The following is a 20,129-nucleotide window of genomic DNA, read 5'->3' on the forward strand; positions in this document are numbered from 1 at the left end:
ATAGAGACAGACAGACAGACAGACAGACAGACAGACAGACAAATGTAGTTATGATGGAAAGAGAAAGATGATATATACTGTATATAGCTAGAGATAGGTAGATAAGAATAGAGAGATAAATAAGATAGATAGATGATAGATAGATAGATAGATAGATAGATAGATAGATAGATAGATAGATAGATAGATAGATAGATAGATAGATAGATAGATAGATAGATGGCTTTTTTTCTCATAGAACGCTCAGCGCTCAGAACGGAGTTCCGGCACCTTTTTTGGATGGAACCTTGTAGGGTAGGCAAGGCAGGTTGTATGACATGTGTGAGTTCCAGCACCTTTTTCTTTTACAAAAAAAGCACTAGATAGATAGATAGATAGATAGATAGATAGATAGATAGATAGATAGATAGATAGATAGATAGATAGATAGATAGATAGATAGATAGATGATAGCTAGCTAGCTGGCTGGCTGGCTGGCTGGCTGGCTGGCTGGCTGGATGGATGAATTGGCTTGGCTTGGCTTGGGTGGGGTGGGTGGGTGGGTGGGTGGGTGGATGGATGGATGGATGGATAGATAGATAGATAGATAGATAGATAGATAGATAGATAGATAGATAGATGACAGCTAGCTAGCTGGCTGGCTAGCTGAATTGGATTGGATTGGAGTGGAGTGGAGTGGGTGGGTGTATGGATGGATAGATAGATAGATAGATAGACAGACAGACAGACAGACAGAAGATATAGATGGATTGGATGGATGGATGGATGGATGGATGAATACATAGATGACAGACAGACAGACAAGATAGATAATTTTAACAACTAAAAGAGATACAAATAACAAACCAAAAGAGAGAGCTGGGTACTTTTCTTATATTAAATGTACAAAAGATGCTCGTTAAAGCTTTGAAGAATTTTGTGAGAAGGGACAAAGAAACAAATGAAACATCATAAGAAATTAAGTCTTAGACACCCGAAGCAAAAATTGGTATCAATCACTCTCCCAATCCCAACTCAGACGCTAAATTCTTACAAGCTCAACTCTTCCAAATCCACCAACACCCAAAGTCGCAACAATTTCCAGGTGCTGAAAAGGGCAGGAGGCAGGAAACTGGGTAACTTTTTCTTTCAACTGAATTATCTCCAGAGAGATGTCACGAGGGAGTCGCTCCACTCTGCATTAAAAAAAAAAAGACCTATCAGGATGTTCAGTCTGATTCAGCCTGCACTCTTTCTAGAGCCTCAACATCTTTTTTACATCGTGGTGACCAAAACTGAATGCAGTATTCCAAGTGTGCTCTTACTAAGGCATTGTAAAGTGGTATTAACACGTTCACGTGATCTGTTTGTTTTAGCCTCCAGTCCCCTAATCCAGGGCTTTTCAACCAGTGGTACGGGTACCACCTGTGGTACATTGGCACCTGGCAGGTGGTACACAACCATCCTACAGAAGTGGTAGCAGGGGAGGGGAATGAGCTGAACCGGAGGCAGCACCGCACAAGCCCGAGACAGCTGGAGCTGCAGGGCTGTCGGGGCTCAACGGAAGCATCAGGATCAGCGCTTCTTTGGGGCCATCAGGGCTCAGTGGAAGTGCCGGGATCAGCACAAGGATCCAGCTGGAGCTCGGCGCTGATCCTGGCGCTTCTGCTGAGCCCAGAAGAAGCGCCAATCAGCTGGAATGTTGCAGCATCTCCAGGGTCTTGTGATTTACATTCAGATGCTTGGCAACTGATTCATATTTATGACAGTCACAGTGTCCCAAACCTGCTGCAACCACCCAGCAGAGGTGGGGGGGGATAAAAACCAAACACCCCCACCCCACCTCCGCTGCCAATCCTCAACAGAAATCTTCACAACAATGAGAACCTCGGGCAGGAGGAAGAGCGCCACCGGGAGGGCAGGCAGTTGTCTTGCTCGGTTGTGCCTTGGGGGGCACTTTTTTCAGTGCCATTGTGTTACTCTGAACAGTCACTAAGAGAACTGTTGTAAGTCAAGGACTACCTGCACTTCATCACTTTTTCCTTTTTTTTGGGTCATCAAGTTTTTGACACCTTGCTTGCTAGGTGACTGGTGGTACTCGGATGTTGCCATATCCTAAAAGTGGTACATTGGGTGAAAAGGTTGAAAAGCCCTGCCCTAATCTTTTTTTTGTTGCTCTTCTCTGCAGTTGCAGCCTGGTCTAGTGGACAGCAGGGTTAATTAGAACTTAATAGTGGAGACCTTCTTCAGAAATACTATAGAATCACTACTGGGCTTTAGCGCCAATATCTTTGTTTTTTGAGTTCTAGTGTCAACGCTGCGACAAACCGAACTGAAGCCATTTTCATTTTGTCTCCGTTGCCACATATGAGTTTAGAGACTTTAGATGAAGGAGGGCGTGTGTGTGTAGTTCTGTTAGCCAAAACAATTCATATGTGTGAGAACCCAGGTCATTGCTGACAACATTTTGGCGGGTTGGTGAGCTGGGAGGAGAGCCTGCTTTTTGCAACAATCGGTGAATGTGATTTATGACAGCAAATTGGGGTGGGAATTGCAACTTGTAACTTTTGTAACCAGAGGGAGGAAACTTTAGTCTTGGGTTCACCTTTGTACGTGCCCATATCTTGTTTCCAAAATTAAATGTCCTTTAAGGAAGACACCCTTGCCTTGAAGTTCTTTTAAACGGTTCCATCTATCGGAATCATGACATTTAGCAGCAACGGTGGTAAATCTTAGATCTCCTGACGTTCGTGATGAATTTATGATTTTGACTTACAGCCTGTCTTTCTGTGCATATATATAGCTGGGAGGAAGGAGAGGGTTCAGTCAGAGTCTGGAAAGCCACTGGAACTTTTTCGAAGGAGACTTAAGGAGACCAGGAGCCACGAGCAGACGTGGAAGGAACAATCCATGTTTCTCACCATTTGGAAAGAATTCCCGATTCGTTTCAATGGAAAATTGAACGGCATTTGTCGACTGCGGGGACACCATCTGATGGAACGAATGGGAGAAGGAAGGAGTCCGTTCTCTTTCTACACGTGTGTAATAATAATAATAATAAAGTTGGAAGGGACCTTGGAGGTCATCTAGTCCAACCCCCTGCTCAGGCAGGAAACCCGATACCATTTCAGGCAAAGGGCTGTCCAGTCTCTCCTTAAAAACTTCCAGTGTTGGAGCATGCACAGCTTCTGGAGGCAGGTTGTAGGGATTTGATTCTTCAAGGGATCCTGCAGTTGTCACACCAAGAGGACAGTGCTTGGGGCAAAGCATGTCTTTTAATGATATCACAACAAAAGGAAGAAGAGTGCCTTTTCTCACTTGATTTGTGTTTCTGTCACAATAACTGCAGCAGCTTCATGACTGATCTTACTCAACAGAATCAGGATGCTTAGTTTGCCCGGTATGTTTTCAGGGCCTTGAATTCAAAGATACTTATCATAAGGATGCAAGTTTGCTGTACAATAGGGAATAAGAGCCTTGGTGGAGCAGTGGGCTAATGCCTCCTTAAGTAACACCAGCTGCCTGCAATTAGTGCAGGTTCGAGTCCCACCAGGCTCAAGGTTGACTCAGCCTTCCATCCTTCCGAGGTAGGTAAAATGAGGACCCAGATTGTTGGGGGCAATTAAGCTGACTTTGTAATAATGCCGCTTTGGGTGTGTGTGAAAGCCCTAATAAGCAGGCATATACATAGAATGAAGGCTACTGCTAAGCTTGTAAGCTGCCCTGAGTCTTCGGAGAAGGGCGGGATATAAATGGAATAAAAAAAAAATTCAGTTCAGGTAGTCCTCGACTTAAGACCATCTGAGCCCAAAATTTATGCTGCTAAGCAAAGCATTGGTTAAGTGAGTTTTCCCCCATTTTACAGCCTTTCTTGCCACAGTTGCTAAGTGAATCACTGCAGCTGTTAAGTTAGTAAGGTGACCACGCGACACTGCAACCGTCATAAATATGAGCCAGTTTTCATAAGTCCTTTTTTCCCCCCAGTGCTGTTGTAACTTTGAACAGTCACTAAATCAACTGTTGTAAGTCGAGGACTACCTGTACTGGCCCGGGGGAAAATAATGAGAAAACTTTAGGAGAACTAACTGGGAAAATGGAGTTTTAAATCTTCTACTGAAGGAAAATCTGATGGAAGCAAAAGTGAAGCAGTCCAAAGAAATTTGCAAGATCTCCTTCCCCCTTCAGATGTCAAAAAAAACATGCAAATGAACCCCAGGCATCGCCCACAGTGCTATTTAAAGTCCTGATAAAATAGCAACATTTCATGAGACGTTAAATATCAATTGCATTCTCTCTCTGTGTGTATATATCCGTAGCCTGAAATAGTAATTTGTTCAATAAACAGTCATCCGACTTGATTATAGCTCTCAGGGCCTTTTGTGAGTTTACAGTAATGAAGCAAGAATAAAAGCATTGGAAAAATCAATTTTTATTTCTTTTTTCCCAAGCACTCGTTCCTGTTTTTATTTCAGACCAGTAGAACACAAGTAGCCCTTGACGTACAACCACAATTGAGCCCAAAATTTATGTTGCTAAGCAAAACATTTGTTAAATGAGTTCTGTCCCATTTTGAGGCCTTTCTTGCCACAGTTGTTAATTGAATCTCTGCATTTGTTAAGGTAGTGGGTGACATGATAGCAGTATTCCAGTATTTGAGGGGCTGCCGCCAAAAAGAGGGCATCAAACTATTCTCCAAAGCACCAGAGGGCAGGACGAGAAGCAATGGTTGGAAACTCACCAAAGAGAGAAGCAACCTGGAATTAAGAAGAAACTTCCTGACAGTGAAGGCAATTAACCAGTGGAACAGCTTGCCTCCAGAAGTTGTAGGTACTTCATCACTGGAGATTTTTAAGAAGAGACTAGACATTCACCTGCCTGAGATGGTATAGGTTCTCCCACTTGAGCAGGGGGCTGGACTAGAAGACCTCCAAGGTCCCTTCCAGCTCTATTCTATTCTATTCTATTCTATTCTATTCTATTCTATTCTATTCTATTCTATTCTATTCTATTCTATTCTATTCTATTCTATTCTAGTCTAGTCTAGTCTAGTCTAGTCTAGTCTAGTCTAGTCTAGTCCTAGTCTAATCTAGTCTAATCTAGTTTCATGGTTGTTAAGTGAATAAGGCTTCTCCATTGAATTTGCTCATTAGAAGGTCACTAAAGGTGATTACATAAGCTCGGGACACTGCAACCGTCATAGATATGCGCCAGTTGGCAAGCATCCAAAGTTTAAGATCACGTGACCATGGGGATGCTGCAATGGTTGTAAGTCTGAAAAATGGTCACAAGTCACATTTTCCAGTGCCATTGTGACTTCAAACAGTCACTAAATGAATGGTTGTAAGTTGAGGACTACCTGTAATCTCTTAAAATCAGAAGGACTGAAACAAGAACAAGACTGATGGGGCACTTGGCTATTTCAAGCTTTTGCCCTCCAAATCTGTGACAAGTACAGTGTGGGAAGTAGAGTAGCAAACCCCACTCCTTACTGATGATGTTGCCTAGTTTGGGTAATGAAACGTCTGCAAGAAAACAAGCAAACTCGGAGAGCATCAAGAACCCCACATTTCCACCCTCCTTTATTGGGAAGTATAATTCCCAGAATTGCCACCCAGCGTGGTCAAAGGTGAGCATCACGTTGAGAACTGAAACTGAGGACCATCTCTAATTGCTGTGAAGAATGGCCGCATCTCCACGGCTTCAAGCAGCATCTCCAATAGTGATGGTGCTGACAGACAGCAGTAAATGATCTTGATTAGCTTTTTTTCTGGGAATATACATGTTCTGTCCTTGCTAAGAATAAAAGTACTGTATTTATAAAATAACCCATAATATGGGAGTCTTAAAAAGAAACTGTGGATCCCTTAGTAGAATTAAAACCGAATTTTAGAAGCCTCTGTAGGAGATAACCAGGCTGAGCCAGAGGGAGGGGTTAAGCACGTCATTAGTCTCAAGTCCCTTCGTGCCCACAGGAGATCTAAGTCCAGCTCACCTCGAATTCCGCTGACTCTTACCTACCGCCAATTTGCTTTGACTGTTAGTAGTTCACATTCTTGTAGAGAGCTTAAGCTTACAGCAAGTCCTTTACATTGATTTAAACTGGCTTAGCACTGGGAGATGGCGCAAATTACTGGTCTTGGGTGAGTTTGGTTTTAGGGGACACGACTGGCAGGATGCTGAACTTAAGACTGCAAGCAAGACCTCAGAGAACATTTCAGACCTGCATGCTTAAGAGTTTCCTATCATCTTGTACGGGGAATCCAAATTGAACATTTGTATGTAAAGAGCAGAAGGTGAAACGAGGACGCTGAATTATGGAAAAGATGTCGGAAGCTTGAAAAATTGCCAAGTAATTGTCACTTACACGCACTATGGAAACACGGGCCCAGATATGAAATAGCAGCTGGTTTAGAATGTGTCATTGCTGAACAGTTCTAGCAGAAAACATTTGGAAGCAAAGGGCAGCATCTCATATTCATTAAAGCAAAGTCTTGTATTTTTATTATTCTTAACTGTTTGCTAAAATAAAAAAGTCCATGGCTGTTGATTTTCTTAAGCTTCAAAGTGTTGACCAAAATGTTTACCAAACTAGCAACACCAGAGGCGGTAGAATTTTTTGTCTATATTTTAGAAGCCCGCTGTTCCAATTTTATCTAATTTGACACAACATTGGTGAGATTACCTTCCTTACAGAAACCAATTGCAAGACTTACTGAGCGTGCCTTTTTTCATCGTCTCGAGCCAAAGTTGCTACATAACCCACAAGGTATGCTTGCAGTTCTTCAAATGTTCCAACTGTTTGATTAAAAGTTCTGCAAATACAACAGAAGTGAGTCAAAACATATCCTTTTGCTAGAAAAATAAAATATTGCAGCAGCCTTCTGTGGAGATAAGAGCTATTTTAAATCTCATAAACTATAGCCAGCCCAAAGGTGCTTTTCAACAGGCAACTAGACTTTCTTGTTTTTTTTCCCCTTGAAAACGTTTCACTTCTCATCCAAGAAGCTTCTTCAGTTCTAGGGAAAAAAAATAAGAAAGTCCAGTTGCCTTTTAAAAAGCACCTTTGGGACAATCATAACCTGGATGACTGAGAATCTCCATAGACATATAGCCAGCCCAGCCATTTGATAGTCAGGATGTGAGTGATAGGGGTTGATGAAGGCTGATCTACATTCTAGCTGCTAGTACAGGGCTTTTCAACCAGTGGTACGGGTACCACCTGTGGTACATTGGCACCTGACAGGTGGTACATGACCATCCTAGAAAAGGGGTAGTGGGGGAGGGGAATGAGCTGAACCGGTGGCAGCACCGCACAAGCCTGAGCGAGAGACGGCTGGAGCTGCAGGGCTGTCAGGGCTCAGCGGAAGCATTAGGATCAGCGCTTTCGGGGCCACCAGGGCTCAGTGGAAGCGCCGGGATCAGCACAAGGATCCAGCTGGAGCTCGGCGCTGATCCTGGCGCTTTTGCTGAGCCCAGAAGAAGTGCCGATCAGCTGGAATGTTGCAGCATCTCCAGGGTCTTGTGATTTACATTCAGATGCTTGGCAACTGATTCATATTTATGACAGTCACAGTGACCCAGGGTCATGTGAAGTGATCAAAACCTGCTGCAATGACCCAGTGGGGGGGGGGATAAAAACCAAACACCCCCCACCCCATCCCCACTGCCAATCCTCAACAGAAATGCTCACAATGAAAACCTCAGACAGGAGGAAGAGCGCTGCCGGGCGGGCAGGCAGGTGTCTTGCTCGGCTGTGGCTTGGGGGGCACTTTTCTCAGTGCCATGGTAACTTCGAACAGTCACTAAGCGAACTGTTGTAAGTCAAGGACTACCTGTACTTCATCACTTTTTTCCTTTTTTTTGGGGGGTCATCAAATTTTTGACACCTTGCTAGGCGACTGGTGGTACTCGGATGTTGCCATATCCTAAAAGTGGTACAATGGCTGAAAAGGTTGAAAAGCCCTGTGCTTTTAGATTTTTTTCCAGTTCAGTACAGAGATAGGAGTGATATAACCTGTGGCCTTCCAGATGTTAAATGTCCTAACTATCCTGGAAATTAGTGAAGGGGGCTGGACAACAGTCTAACAACATCTGGAAAGACCTTCTCATCTGCTTTTACATGTGTGAACCTCTATTTTCATTTTAGTTAGCCATGTTTTGAGAGCCTTGATGTTGCAGTGATTAAAGTACAGCATTGCAGGGAAATTCTCCGACAGCCTGGAGTTTGATCCTGACGGGGGTCAAGGTTGACTCAGCCTTCTATCCTTCTGAGGTCAGTGCAATGAGGACCCAGATTCTTGGGGGCAATATGCAAATAATGTTTCAATGTTGTAAACTGCCCGGAGAGTGCTATAAAGCTTTAAGGGGCGATATATAAGTCTAAAGGGACGCGGTGGCTCAGTGGGTTAGGACGCTGAGCTTGTCGATCAGAAGGTCGGCAGTTTGGCGGGTCGAATCCCGAGTGCCGCGTAACAGAGTGAGCACCTGTTACTCGTCCCAGCTTCTGCCAACCTAGCAGTTCGAAAGCACGTAAAAATGCAAGTAGAAAAATAGGGACCACTACGGTGGGAAGGTAACAGCGTTCCGTGCGCCTTTGGCGTCTAGTCATGCCGGCCACATGACCACGGAGATGTCCTCGGACAAGCGCTGGCTCTTCGGCTTTGAAACGGAGATGAGCACCGGCCCCTAGAGTCGGAAACGACTAGCACGCATGTGCGGGGGAACCTTTACCTTTACCTTTATATAAGTCTAAATGCTATTGTTATTTTCTTTTTGTATCCAACCTTTTTGTAACATGCGACCTAAGGACTTCCGCGATATGATATCCAGAATTCCCAATCAATAAGGCAAAGCGTAGTCCAACACATCTCACTGAGGTTAAAGCTGGGTTAATGCATCACCAAGACACGGTTTGCTTAACTATACTTACTTGACTAAGGCCCAACAGCTGTTCAGCAACACAATCAGTCAAAGCCAAACCCACTTAGCATGATTTGTGAACCCAGCCACAATTATAACAACAATCGTAGTGTGACAGAAGCATCAGCAGCTGCTACTGTATAGTGCAATGGATAAATAGAAAAATATCCAGAGGTCTGGCCTTTCTGATGACATGATTAAAAAGAAAATCACCCACAGCAGTCACTGCACATTGCTGCCGCAAACTAATTCTCTAAAGTAACAATCCAACTGCACTTTTCAAAGGTGAGAAAGATGGCAGGCAATTATCACACTATTACAGACCCAACAAACTTGGGATCTAAAAAATTAAACCCAGATCATCAGCTGTATAATGCAGGGTACCAGGAACCTGATAAAAGTCATCATTTTCTCTTTGCCTAGACTAAAAAAATCAAAGGCGCCTCAGAAAGGCTAAATGGCCAACATTAAAGTTATTTTAGATTTTTTTTCGCAGTTGCACTTGAAATACAAGATTCCCAGGAAGATATACAATCAACAGAAACATTAAATTTAAAACCATATACATGCTAACAAAGATCAAAGAACAGAAACTGCAAACATGGTAAAATCCACACTGTCCAATTAAGTACCAAAATACCATTCAACTCATAACAGAGGTAACATCTGCTGAAATGCTTAAGTACTGTTTTAAAATACTGTTTGAAACAATGCTAGGGTTACAATTCAATTCGAAATTCACACTGTTTTTCATTTTCATCCTGTTAATATGGCTGGAGGCTCACTGGAGTATAACTTAGATATTTATACATTTCCTGTTATGTCAGTCTAGTCAATATATCTGTATACCGTATGCAGGAGTCACTATATTAAAAAACCAATTAAAATATAAAAGTTCAAGATGATAAAGACAATCATCTAGCTCAGACATGTCAAACACAAGGCCCGGGGGCCAGATCCGGCCCGCAAAGTGGTTTCATGCGGCCCGCGAAGCCATCCTGGAAACAGTGAGGGAACGGCCCCCACCGCCTTGGCCCTGGCCCAGAGACCCTCCTTCTGCCAGAGACCCTCAGATCTGGCCCACTCCTGCCCGGGCCCCCATAGGCACCCTTGATGCGAACGATGTAGAGCTGGCCACGCCCACCCAGTAGGCCATACGCACTCTAGCCATGCCCACCCAGTAGGCCACACCCACCCTGGCCATACCCACCCGGCCCCGAGGGCAACCGCAATGCTGATGCGGCCCTCAATGAAATTGAGTTTGACACCCCTGCCTGAACAGCGATGCAGCGAACACGAACCATTCCAGTCCTATTGTAGCCACAGTCGTGCAAAATAACTAGGCCTGTTTTTCCTCCTCACCCCCCCACCCTCTTTTTGTACCTTCAAGTCAGTTTGACTCCTGGTGACTGCATGGAAAAGCACCAGCAGTTTTCTTAGCCAGGTTTCCAAAAGTGATTTGCCTTTGCATTCTTTCTAGTCCTAAAAAAAAGTTGACTGACCTGAAACCACACAGCTGGTTTTATGCTTAAGGCAGGACTAGAACTCACAGTCTCCTGATTTTATCTTGCTACCTTAACCACTACACCTGTTCTGTACCAGCCTACTACCGGCCCTGCAGAAAAGGCAGGGACAACCCCTTTACAAAACGGCAAGAGGCTGGAACTAAGCCTGCCAAATTTATTAACATCAAACAGAGCAAACAGAGGAAACACGAACCATGAAACAGGAGCTATTCAAGCGGTTGCCTTCAGCAAACCAGCCCTCCCACGCATTCCCCTTTTATACAGTTCATGGCGTGGCTTCTCTCTGCCTCCTTCCGAGGTGCCCCATTGCCTTCCTCTGTTTACTCCCGATTGACTGCCTCCTGCGTTGGGCGTCCTTGAACAGGGCCAGCTGTGGGTCATCTTCATCCACACTGTCAGGCTCACACAGCTGGGTCTGCGTAGTAACCAGATGGGAGGGGCCTGGCTGAGAGCTCCGCAAAGCCTCAGAACTGTCCTCTGCAGGCTCTCCAAACCCCTCCTCCTCCTCCTCTGAATCGTCCGACCCAACTGCCGAACCCACAGGCTGACCCTGAATCACAACAACACCAAACTGCCTTTCTTTTCCCTTTTATGCTTTACTAGAAATATTTCAATGTTTGCTACTGTGGAGATTTTCCACATTTTCTTTATTTACTAATTAAGCAGCCAGAGCATACCACTCTGCAGTAATTAAAATCTTTGATGATCCAAATGGGAACTGCATGTTCTTAAGTTTTTTTAAAAAAAAACAAACAAAAACAAATCTATGAAGTATCCCCACGGTACATCTCTGAGGTTAGAAGAGATAGCACTATCAATCATGAGCTTAATTATATCATTTTCCCACTTCCTGCATATCTTGATAACATAATTGCACAATGCCCACCGCATGCTTTTTGCAGACAAAACCAAGTATCGTAAACACAAATAACTTCAGGATCTTGCAATGTTACAGTGCAGAGCAGAGTGGTGATTCCTGATCTGTTGAGAGGTTCTTGAGAGGAGCTTCATTGTTGTTGTTGTTGTTGTTGTTTTACAGATGTTTCATTACCCAAACAAGGTAATCTAGGACTAGCAGTGATGATGTTACCCAGTTTGGTAATGAAATGTCTGCAAGACATCAACCAAGCTCAGAGAGCAGCAAAAACCCTGAGCTACGAATATTCTCCTCTTAAGGGTCAGTCTGCCTGTTTTGCTACCTTCCCCTTAATGTCCACCTCTTCCAAATTTGGGCAAGGAAAAAGAAGTGAAGAGAACAAATTTTTGATGTAACATATCGGTGAATAGGAAAAGCTGCTTGAAAGAGGTCAGCAGTGCAGGAAGGGAATACTTACTCTCTGTCAATAACAAGGCACTCCACATCGTTTTCATCTGCAATTATATTAGCAGACCTAACATCATCACTGTGAACAGAAACATACAAGTTGATTTTAGGTAAATAATAAGAATAAGTAACAGGTCAGATTTATGCTATAATCCCGTACAGATAGTCCTGGACTTACGGCCACAACTGAGTCCAGAATTTCCATTGCTGAGCAAGGCAGTTGTTAAGTGAATTTTGCTCCGTTTTACAACTTTTTCTTGCCACAGTTGTTAAGTGAATCACTGCAGTTGTTGAGTTAGCAACATGGTTGTTAAGTGAATCTGGCTTCCCCATTGACTGTGCTTATCAGAAGGTCGAAAAAGGGGATCGCGTGACCCAGGGACACAGCAACCATCATGTTGCACAGTTGCCAAGTGTCCAAATTTTGAACACATGATCATGGGGGTGCTGCAATGGTGTGAAAAACGGTCAGAAATTACATTTTTCAGCGCTGTTGTACCTTTGTAACAGTCACAAAACTGTTGTAAGTCAAGGATTATCTGTATACACTTATTAACAGTCTGTTTCCCTCGAGCATAAAAGTTACTTCTAAAACTATACCTAGAGAGGATCACATTGATTTATGACAAGCAACTAGATACTAAAAAGAATAGAATAGAATAGAATAGAATAGAATAGAATAGAATAGAATAGAATAGAATAGAATAGAATAGAATAGAATAGAATAGAATAGAACAGAACAGAACAGAACAGAACAGAACAGAACAGAATAGAATAGAATAGAATAGAATAGAATAGAATAGAATAGAGCTGGAAGGGACCTTGGAGGTCTTCTAGTCCAGCCCCCTGCTCAAGCAGAAGAACCTTTACTATCTCAGACAGGTGATTGTCCAAATGCCTGTGCGTAACCTCGGTTTTCTATTATATCTTTGCAAATCTCTTTAACAATGATTTTACAGAACAAAAATGGATGAAACATGCAAGCTAATTTGTTACCTAAGTAGGCATTATCTATTTGTCCAAATGCCACTTCAAAGTTTAAATCCTCCCATTATTACTATCCCTGCTGTTTCCTCTGTTCAAAGGACTGTTGATACCTAACAACCAATTCATCATCTCTGCAGGTTCTCTACATCTGTGCTGCTAAATGTTCCTGAGATGGATAATTTTAACACAAGCTCGTGATGCTTTTTTTATTTCACTTCAGCGGTGTTGCTCAAACAAAATAATAATATCGACCCAGCATTGTCCTGTATGCATTTGTGCAGCAGTGAAATGGATTTAGTGACAGTTTTTGTTGGTTTTAGAGCAATGCTTCTCAATTTTTAATTATTTTTTTTAAAGCCAGTGGTTAGATGGCTGACCTGGAAACTAGAAGAAAGTAAATTCTAGTTCTGCTTTAGATATGCAAGGCAGTTGAGTAATTTTAGGCCAATCACCATGAAACTATGAATTCTAGTTCTGTCTTAGAAATGAAAGCCGGCTAAGCGACTTAGGGCCAATCGCTAGGAGACTGTGAGTTCTAGTTCTACCTTAGGCATGAAAGCCAGCTGAATGGCCCTGTGCCAATCACCAGGAGATGGTGACTTCTAGTCTTGCCTTAGGTATGAAAGTCAGCTGGGTGAATTTGAGGAAATCACCATGAGACTCTGAATTCTAGTCCCATCTTAGATATGAAAGCCAGCTGAGTGACTTTGGGCCAATCACCAGGAGAGGGTGAGTTCTAGTCCTGCTTTAGGCATGAAAGTCAGCTGGGTGACTTTGAGGCAATCACCGTGAATTCTAGTCCCATCTCAGATATGAAAGCCAGCTGAATGACTGTGCCAATCACCAGGAGACAGTGAATTCTAGTCCCATCTTAGGCATGGAAGTCACCTGGAGGAATATGAGGCAGTCACTACCTCTTATCTCAACTCATCTCACAGGGTTGTTGTGGGGAAAATAGAAGGCAGGAATATTATGTATGTTCGCCATCTCGAGTTACTTATATACTAAATGAATAAAGGCAGGATAAAAATCAAGTGACTAACAAATAAATCAACAAAAATCTCATAAATTCATTTCATTGCTGCACAAATGCACACTCTGAACTATGGTTTCATTAATAGTTCCAGAATTGGCTTGTGCCCAGGCATCAGAGCGTCTGCTTCGAAAAATCCATCAATTGCAACTACCAGATGCACAAAAAAATCAGCATACAGTAACCAAGATAGACAATTTGGATGGAAGAGAGTGTGGGGAAAAATGGTAGCATGAATGCATGCCCACTCTTTCAATCATCTATGAATTATAGTACTAGTTAATTCAGGGATATTACACCTTGGCAACTTTAAGGCCTGTAGACTTCAACTCCCAGGGAGTTGAAGTCCACAGGCCTTAAAGTTGCCAAGGTTGGACCCCCCTGAGTTAATTTCTTGAAAATAAAATTATGTCCTTACCTTGTCTGCTCAGTCCCTGTTCCATTTTGAACTCCTCAAATTTTTAAGTAACAATGGAAGTGTTTCCAAATGGGAAATAATTTTAAACAAACCTGATCAAGGCCTTTTCTCCAAAATAATCTCCTTTCTGCAAAGTTTTAATCAACTGAGGCTGGGTTTGCCCTTCTGGGGTCTGGGTAACCTTAACCTAGGAAATGAAGACCCACTAAATTACTTGTCAAAAATAAATACAATATGCTTAATAGACATACTTCATCCTTAATGTTCACCGTAACGATCCATTAAGATAAATGACCTTCATCGAAACGATCCATTAACGATCCATCCGGAGAGCCAGTTTAGTCTAGTAGTGAAGGCACCGGCTTAGAAAGCAAGAGACCATGAGTTCAAGTCCTACCTTAGCCATTTGGGCCTGTCATTCTCTTTCAGCCCAACCCACCTCACAAGGTTGTAGTTGTGAGGAAAATAGAGGACCCAAAAGGTGGGATACGTATGCCACCTTGAGTTGTTTGTAAAAATAATAAATATGAGATATAAATAAATAAATAACACTTTTAAAAAAAATAAGGGATATAACCAGAAAAGTGAGTATTTTTATCATGGCAGGTTCCAATGGGATTTTATAGCTCAAGGCTGGACTTTGAAAAGCAGAGACAAGGATCTGAATCACAGATTGTAAATATTGGCTACAGCTGAATGTAATCCCTTGTGATCGTCTCTTTTTAGTGATCGACAGCGAACAATTCTCTTAAAGTCTCTTTGTTGAGACTTTCTGGAACACTTTTGGCACTAGAGTCAGAGCGTGCCAGAGCTAATATCAAACAAAGAACGAGGGATAATAATTGGATGTGGCATGGGTTCCAAGCTAGTATAATTAGAATTGAATCAATTGTTCTCTGAAGCTCACAGATTATTGAGTTAATATCAGTTCCAATTATAGCAAACCTTCATGATGGCCGGGTTTTTGCAAAGAGATTTTGTCCTTGTGGCTCTCTAGATTGAACCAGCAAAACAGGACGTCCTAAGCTGTTTTGTTTCATAATGATATTTGGCACTTTCACATTGCTCTCCTTCTAAAGTCATCCCAATGTTATCAAGAGGTGTCACAAAGACTTTTTTGTTTACAGTCCAAACCGAGACACATATATAGAGCCAGCCAAATACTGTATTTACCTGCCCAGTTGATCAGATAAAGAAAAATATAAAGACATATCTTCCCTAATTTCTTTTAAATGTAAAAAATGAGGTGGATTTTACTATTTCAGGCAGAGACTTCAATGCACACTTATGTCAGTGGAAGTATAAAAAAAAACAACACAACTGATGTTTTGGGATGGTTTTTTCCCCCTTTACCCATTGTAACGATATTGTTCCTTTCCTACCTTGTCGTCTTCTCACCACCACCACCCCTCCACTCCACCATTAGGTAAAAGGTAAAGGTAAAGGTTCCCCCGCACATGCGTGCTAGTCGTTTCCGACTCTAGGGGCCGGTGCTCATCTCCGTTTCATAGCCGAAGAGCCAGCGCTTGTCCGAGGACGTCTCCGTGGTCATGTGGCCGGCATGACTAGACGCCAAAGGCGCATGGAACGCTGTTACCTTCCCAGCGTAGTGGTCCCTATTTTTCTACTTGCATTTTTACGTGCTTTCGAACTGCTAGGTGGGCAGAAGCTGGGACGAGTAACAGGCGCTCACTCTGTTACGCGGCACTCGGGATTCGACCCGCCAAACTGCCGACCTTCTGATCGACAAGCTCAGTGTCCTAACCCACTGAGCCACCGCGTCCCTTACTCCACCATTAAGAGACTTTAAATTTTGGCTTTATTTCCAAAGCTGCCAGTTTCTGCTTGGAATGGTATGCGGTCTCCTGCTTGAGCAGAGGGTTGGACTAGAAGACTTCTAAGGACCCTTCCAACTCTATGATTTCTATGTTCTAATTCCTATGTGTGGGCTGGGACTTTACAACTTAAGGCTGGACATTATCCATTTCCCAAAAAGAGAGAGAGTTTGATCTAGTGGTTAAGACACCAGGCTACAAAGTGGGAGATTGTGGGTTCAAGTCCTGCCTTAGCCATGAAAGCCAGCTGGGTGACTTTGGCCCAATCACCAGGAGACTGTGAATTCAAGTCCCGCCTTAGGCATGATGGGCTGGGTGACTTTGAGCCAGTCACTCTCTCTCAACCCAACTCATCTCACAGGGCTGCTGTTGTGTGAAAAATAGGAGGTGGAACCTTAAGTTGTTTGTAAAAATAATAATGGTGAGACACAAACAACTAAAATAAAAACAGAAAAAGTCTGCAGAGATTCCAGCATACTGAGACTGCAATGTGGTGAAATCATATTCTTATACGTGTGAATCTTTGCCAAAGAGCATGGATAAAGAGCAGGGCAGCAGGAATCAAGTGATGAAAGACTGCATATCCCACGTAGCTATTGTGATGGTTAAGAGTGTAAATCTTGCTTGATCTTCCGAGTTTGCAAAAATGATGCGAAGTAATACAAAGAAACGCCCCGCATCAATTTGAAGGTAAGGGAACAGCTCATTTAAAATAATCCCCTTGCAAGTAAAAAGCTTATACTTCAAGGGAAAATGTTCCCATTATTTTTTTGTGAAGTGAGTTTTTTTTACATGGAGATTCCCCCCCCTTTTTTAAAAAATGTAGGACCGAATGAAACTTAATATACAAACTCACTCCAGTAGATTTTTCCGAAAGAAAGATAACACAAAAGAGGGCAGTTTGTAATTTATATGCCCAGGTGAGAGCATGCTTAAATGTGCCCCATCTCTGCAGTTACTCATTCTGAAATAGTGATGTATCTATGTTTAATACACTTTACATGTAGTCCTTGAGTTATGACCACAATTGAGCCCAACATTTCCGTTGGCTAAGTGAGATTTGTTAAGTGTGCTTTGCTCCATTTTACGACCTTTCTTGGCACTGTTGTTAAGTGAACCGCTGCAGCTGTTAGTGACAAGGTTGTTAAGTGAATCTGGTTTTCCCATTGACTTTGCTCGTCAGAAGGTCGCAAAAGGGAATCACATGACCCTGAAACACTGCAACCGTCATAAGTACATGCCAGTTTCCAAGCATCTGCATTTTGATCACGTGACCGTGGGGAGGCGGCAACAGTCATGAAGTGTGACAAACGGTCATAGGTCATTTTTTTCAGTAACGTCAAATGGTCACTAAATGAATGGCTGTAAGCCGAGGACTACCTGTACAGATTCTCCTAATATTATCACCGAACAGAAGAAATGCAAGAAAATTTTAAACAATTGGGTTCTATTGTAGATTTCCTTAAAAAAAAAAAGACGACAGTGTTTCAGACCTTAAAGTGATTGACAGGCTGATTGTGAAGGAGAATAACACATCTCAAACTTAATGTATTTATTATTGTTCCCTATATCCTATCATTAAAAAAGATCCCCCTTTGTAGTATAAATGGTAAGAAAAAAGTGGAAAGGGAGTAATTTTTTTCCCTTTGAACTTGGATTCATCCAGGGGAAGGAAAACCAAGTCTTCTATCAAGCTATGAGATGTGGATAAAGGTCACTTTTCTGCATAGTTTTAAATAAAATGAAGACTTCAATTAATGATGGACAAGGCTATTGACGCTAGCGCTATAATCCTGGATACTTTGGCTCTAGGATTAGAGGGGAGGTCCCTTTGAGTGCAATAGATGGGAAGGTCTATGAAAATTCTCAGTCATCCAGATCATGGTTGTGCCAAAGTTGCTTTTTCAAGAGGCAACTGCACTTTCCTGTTTTTCTTTGAAGATGTTTAACTTCTCATCCAAGTCAAGAGTTGAAGAACTTCTTGGACGAGAAGCGAAACGTCTTCAAAGAAAAACAAGAAAGTCCAGTTGCCTCGTGAAAAAGCATCTTTGGGACAATTGATGGGAAGTTATCCATTCTTTATGGCAATATTTCTACCCATGCTTCTCCAAAAATAAGACTGGGTCTTTTATTAATTTTTGCTCCAGAAGACTCATTAGGGCTTATTTTCCTGTTACGTCTTAGTTTCAGGAAAATACGGTAATAAATGCATCCGTCTGGCTGATTATCTTAACTGGGGCTTATTTTGGGGGTAGGGCTGATATTATACAAGCATCCTGAAAAATCATGGTAGGGTTTATTTTCCGGTTAGGTCTTATTTTCAGGGAAACAGGGTATATGTTTGGTCATTCTGGAAAACCAGATATTGAATCAGATGGGCTTTTGATTTCCCCCCCCCCCAGCTGGACTCTTCTTATATTCATAGCTAGGATAACTACATGGACCCACCATGATCAGGGACAATGTATGTTGGTTATAGAATAAATAGACAAAAGCAGTTGCCTTCCTTTCCCTCTCTTAAGAGATTCCTGGAGGCACCTCGATGGAGATTAAAACTTGATAGAGTGTCAGAATCCATTTATATCACATTCATAAATGTATGTTTAAAACATTATCTCCCCCCCCCCCCGGATTCTGCCATCTCCCAAGGAAGGAGAACCGGATGTGGATTCAGCCTGCCTTAGGTTATTTCAAAGACCAAGGGAAACCTTTTGAACTGGGGGAACAAAAGGGAAGAAGGCATCTGGCCTGTGTCTCCATTTGAATCTGTAAAGGAAGAAGGCAATAACCGTAAAGATCTGAAGTTCCCACGAAAGGGATGACATGAAGTAAATGATGGGGGGCTGACCAAATGGGGTTGAGGGAAGGGGGGGTTGAACCGGGAACTCTTTATAAAGTTTCAATCTGTAAAACAATACTAGGTCCTGTCTTGTATTTCCACAACCAAACATGTCCTAGTAAAATTTCCTTTTGGACTAGAACTGACTCCAAGAGTTTTTGTTTTCCTAAGACGTGGATTGGGGTGGATCCTGACATAGAGCTTTGATTAGATTCAGCAGAGGTTACTGTTGGGGTTGGAAGTAAAGACATGAGGGCAGGTTGAAGGAAGTTGAGATGTTCAGTCTGGAGAAAGAAGACTGAAGAGAGCCCTAAAAGCGGAGCTACAGAGAAGACCATAGAAAATAGACGACAGAGACTAGGATATCAATTGCAGCTACTTAGATTTCATTGAAATAGAGTGAAAAACCTCCTGAGGGTAAAGTTTGTACAACCATGAAATGAAATGGTCTGTTATATATGTTATGGGTTCTCTATCCATGGAGCTGTTTACGAAGGAAAACAGCCACTTCTCATAGATTGTTAATTGGCTTTCCTGAACATCACAGGTGGTTAGACCGGATCCTTAAGTTTTCTTTTAATTCTACAGTCCTATGATTCTATAACAAATGAACTTCAAAATCCCATGTGTCTCCAAATGGTACTTCTAAATTATCAAGGTAGGAAAAATATATTAAATATGTTAAGGAGTTATCATATTATTTTTCATTAAGATAGCACGTCAATGATATTCTGGTTTACAGACTTACTTATTTTGCTTTATGGAGTGAGTCCTATCCCAGCAATAATGTTTATGTTAATACTTATAATAATAGGCGCAACTGTTGCATGTTTCTAGCTTTAAACAAATCTGATTCCAATTCTCACTCCCGGGTTTAAATGTCTTACAAATATTAGTGCAGATCCAGCTTGCAGCAACCCAGATAATCACTAGATGGCAGCAAAGAGACTTTTCAATGCCAATTTTTTCTTGTTAGCTACTCTGGGTTTTGGCAGCCCAAATATAGTAACAAATATCCATCTTATCTTCTTGGTTTCCAGATTCTGCAAATATTGTTTAGCAGAAACCAAGAAGAACTGATCCTTGCAAGTGGCCAACATCAGTGTTTATATCTAGAGCTTGCCAACTTGGTTACACACCATCTGTCTCTTTTCATGCATGATGTGTTTGTTCTCCAATAGTTAATGCATAAATGTTTTTTCATTAAGTCTCTCTCCCCTTCCTCACCCCACCCCCTTGCATAAGGAAGAGGAATGATTTCTTTCTGGG

At 42.3% G+C, this 20,129-nt stretch overlaps 1 protein-coding gene across 1 annotated transcript in view; it reads right to left on the reverse strand.

The window, feature by feature from the left end:
• Positions 1-20,129, reverse strand: part of PRKG2 (protein kinase cGMP-dependent 2) — a gene marked incomplete at its 5' end in the record, with an annotated part of 76,471 nt that overhangs the window by 14,992 nt on the left and 41,350 nt on the right. The window contains 4 exons of the mRNA XM_081333230.1: positions 1,034-1,175; positions 6,693-6,791; positions 11,759-11,827; positions 14,279-14,373. Of these exons, the coding sequence (XP_081189356.1) occupies positions 1,034-1,175; positions 6,693-6,791; positions 11,759-11,827; positions 14,279-14,373 (405 nt within the window). The remainder of the gene's footprint in view (positions 1-1,033; positions 1,176-6,692; positions 6,792-11,758; positions 11,828-14,278; positions 14,374-20,129) is intronic.

The sequence above is a fragment of the Vipera berus genome, assembly GCF_964194415.1.
Source record: "Vipera berus genome assembly, chromosome: 7".
NCBI classification, from domain to species: Eukaryota; Metazoa; Chordata; class Lepidosauria; order Squamata; family Viperidae; genus Vipera; species Vipera berus.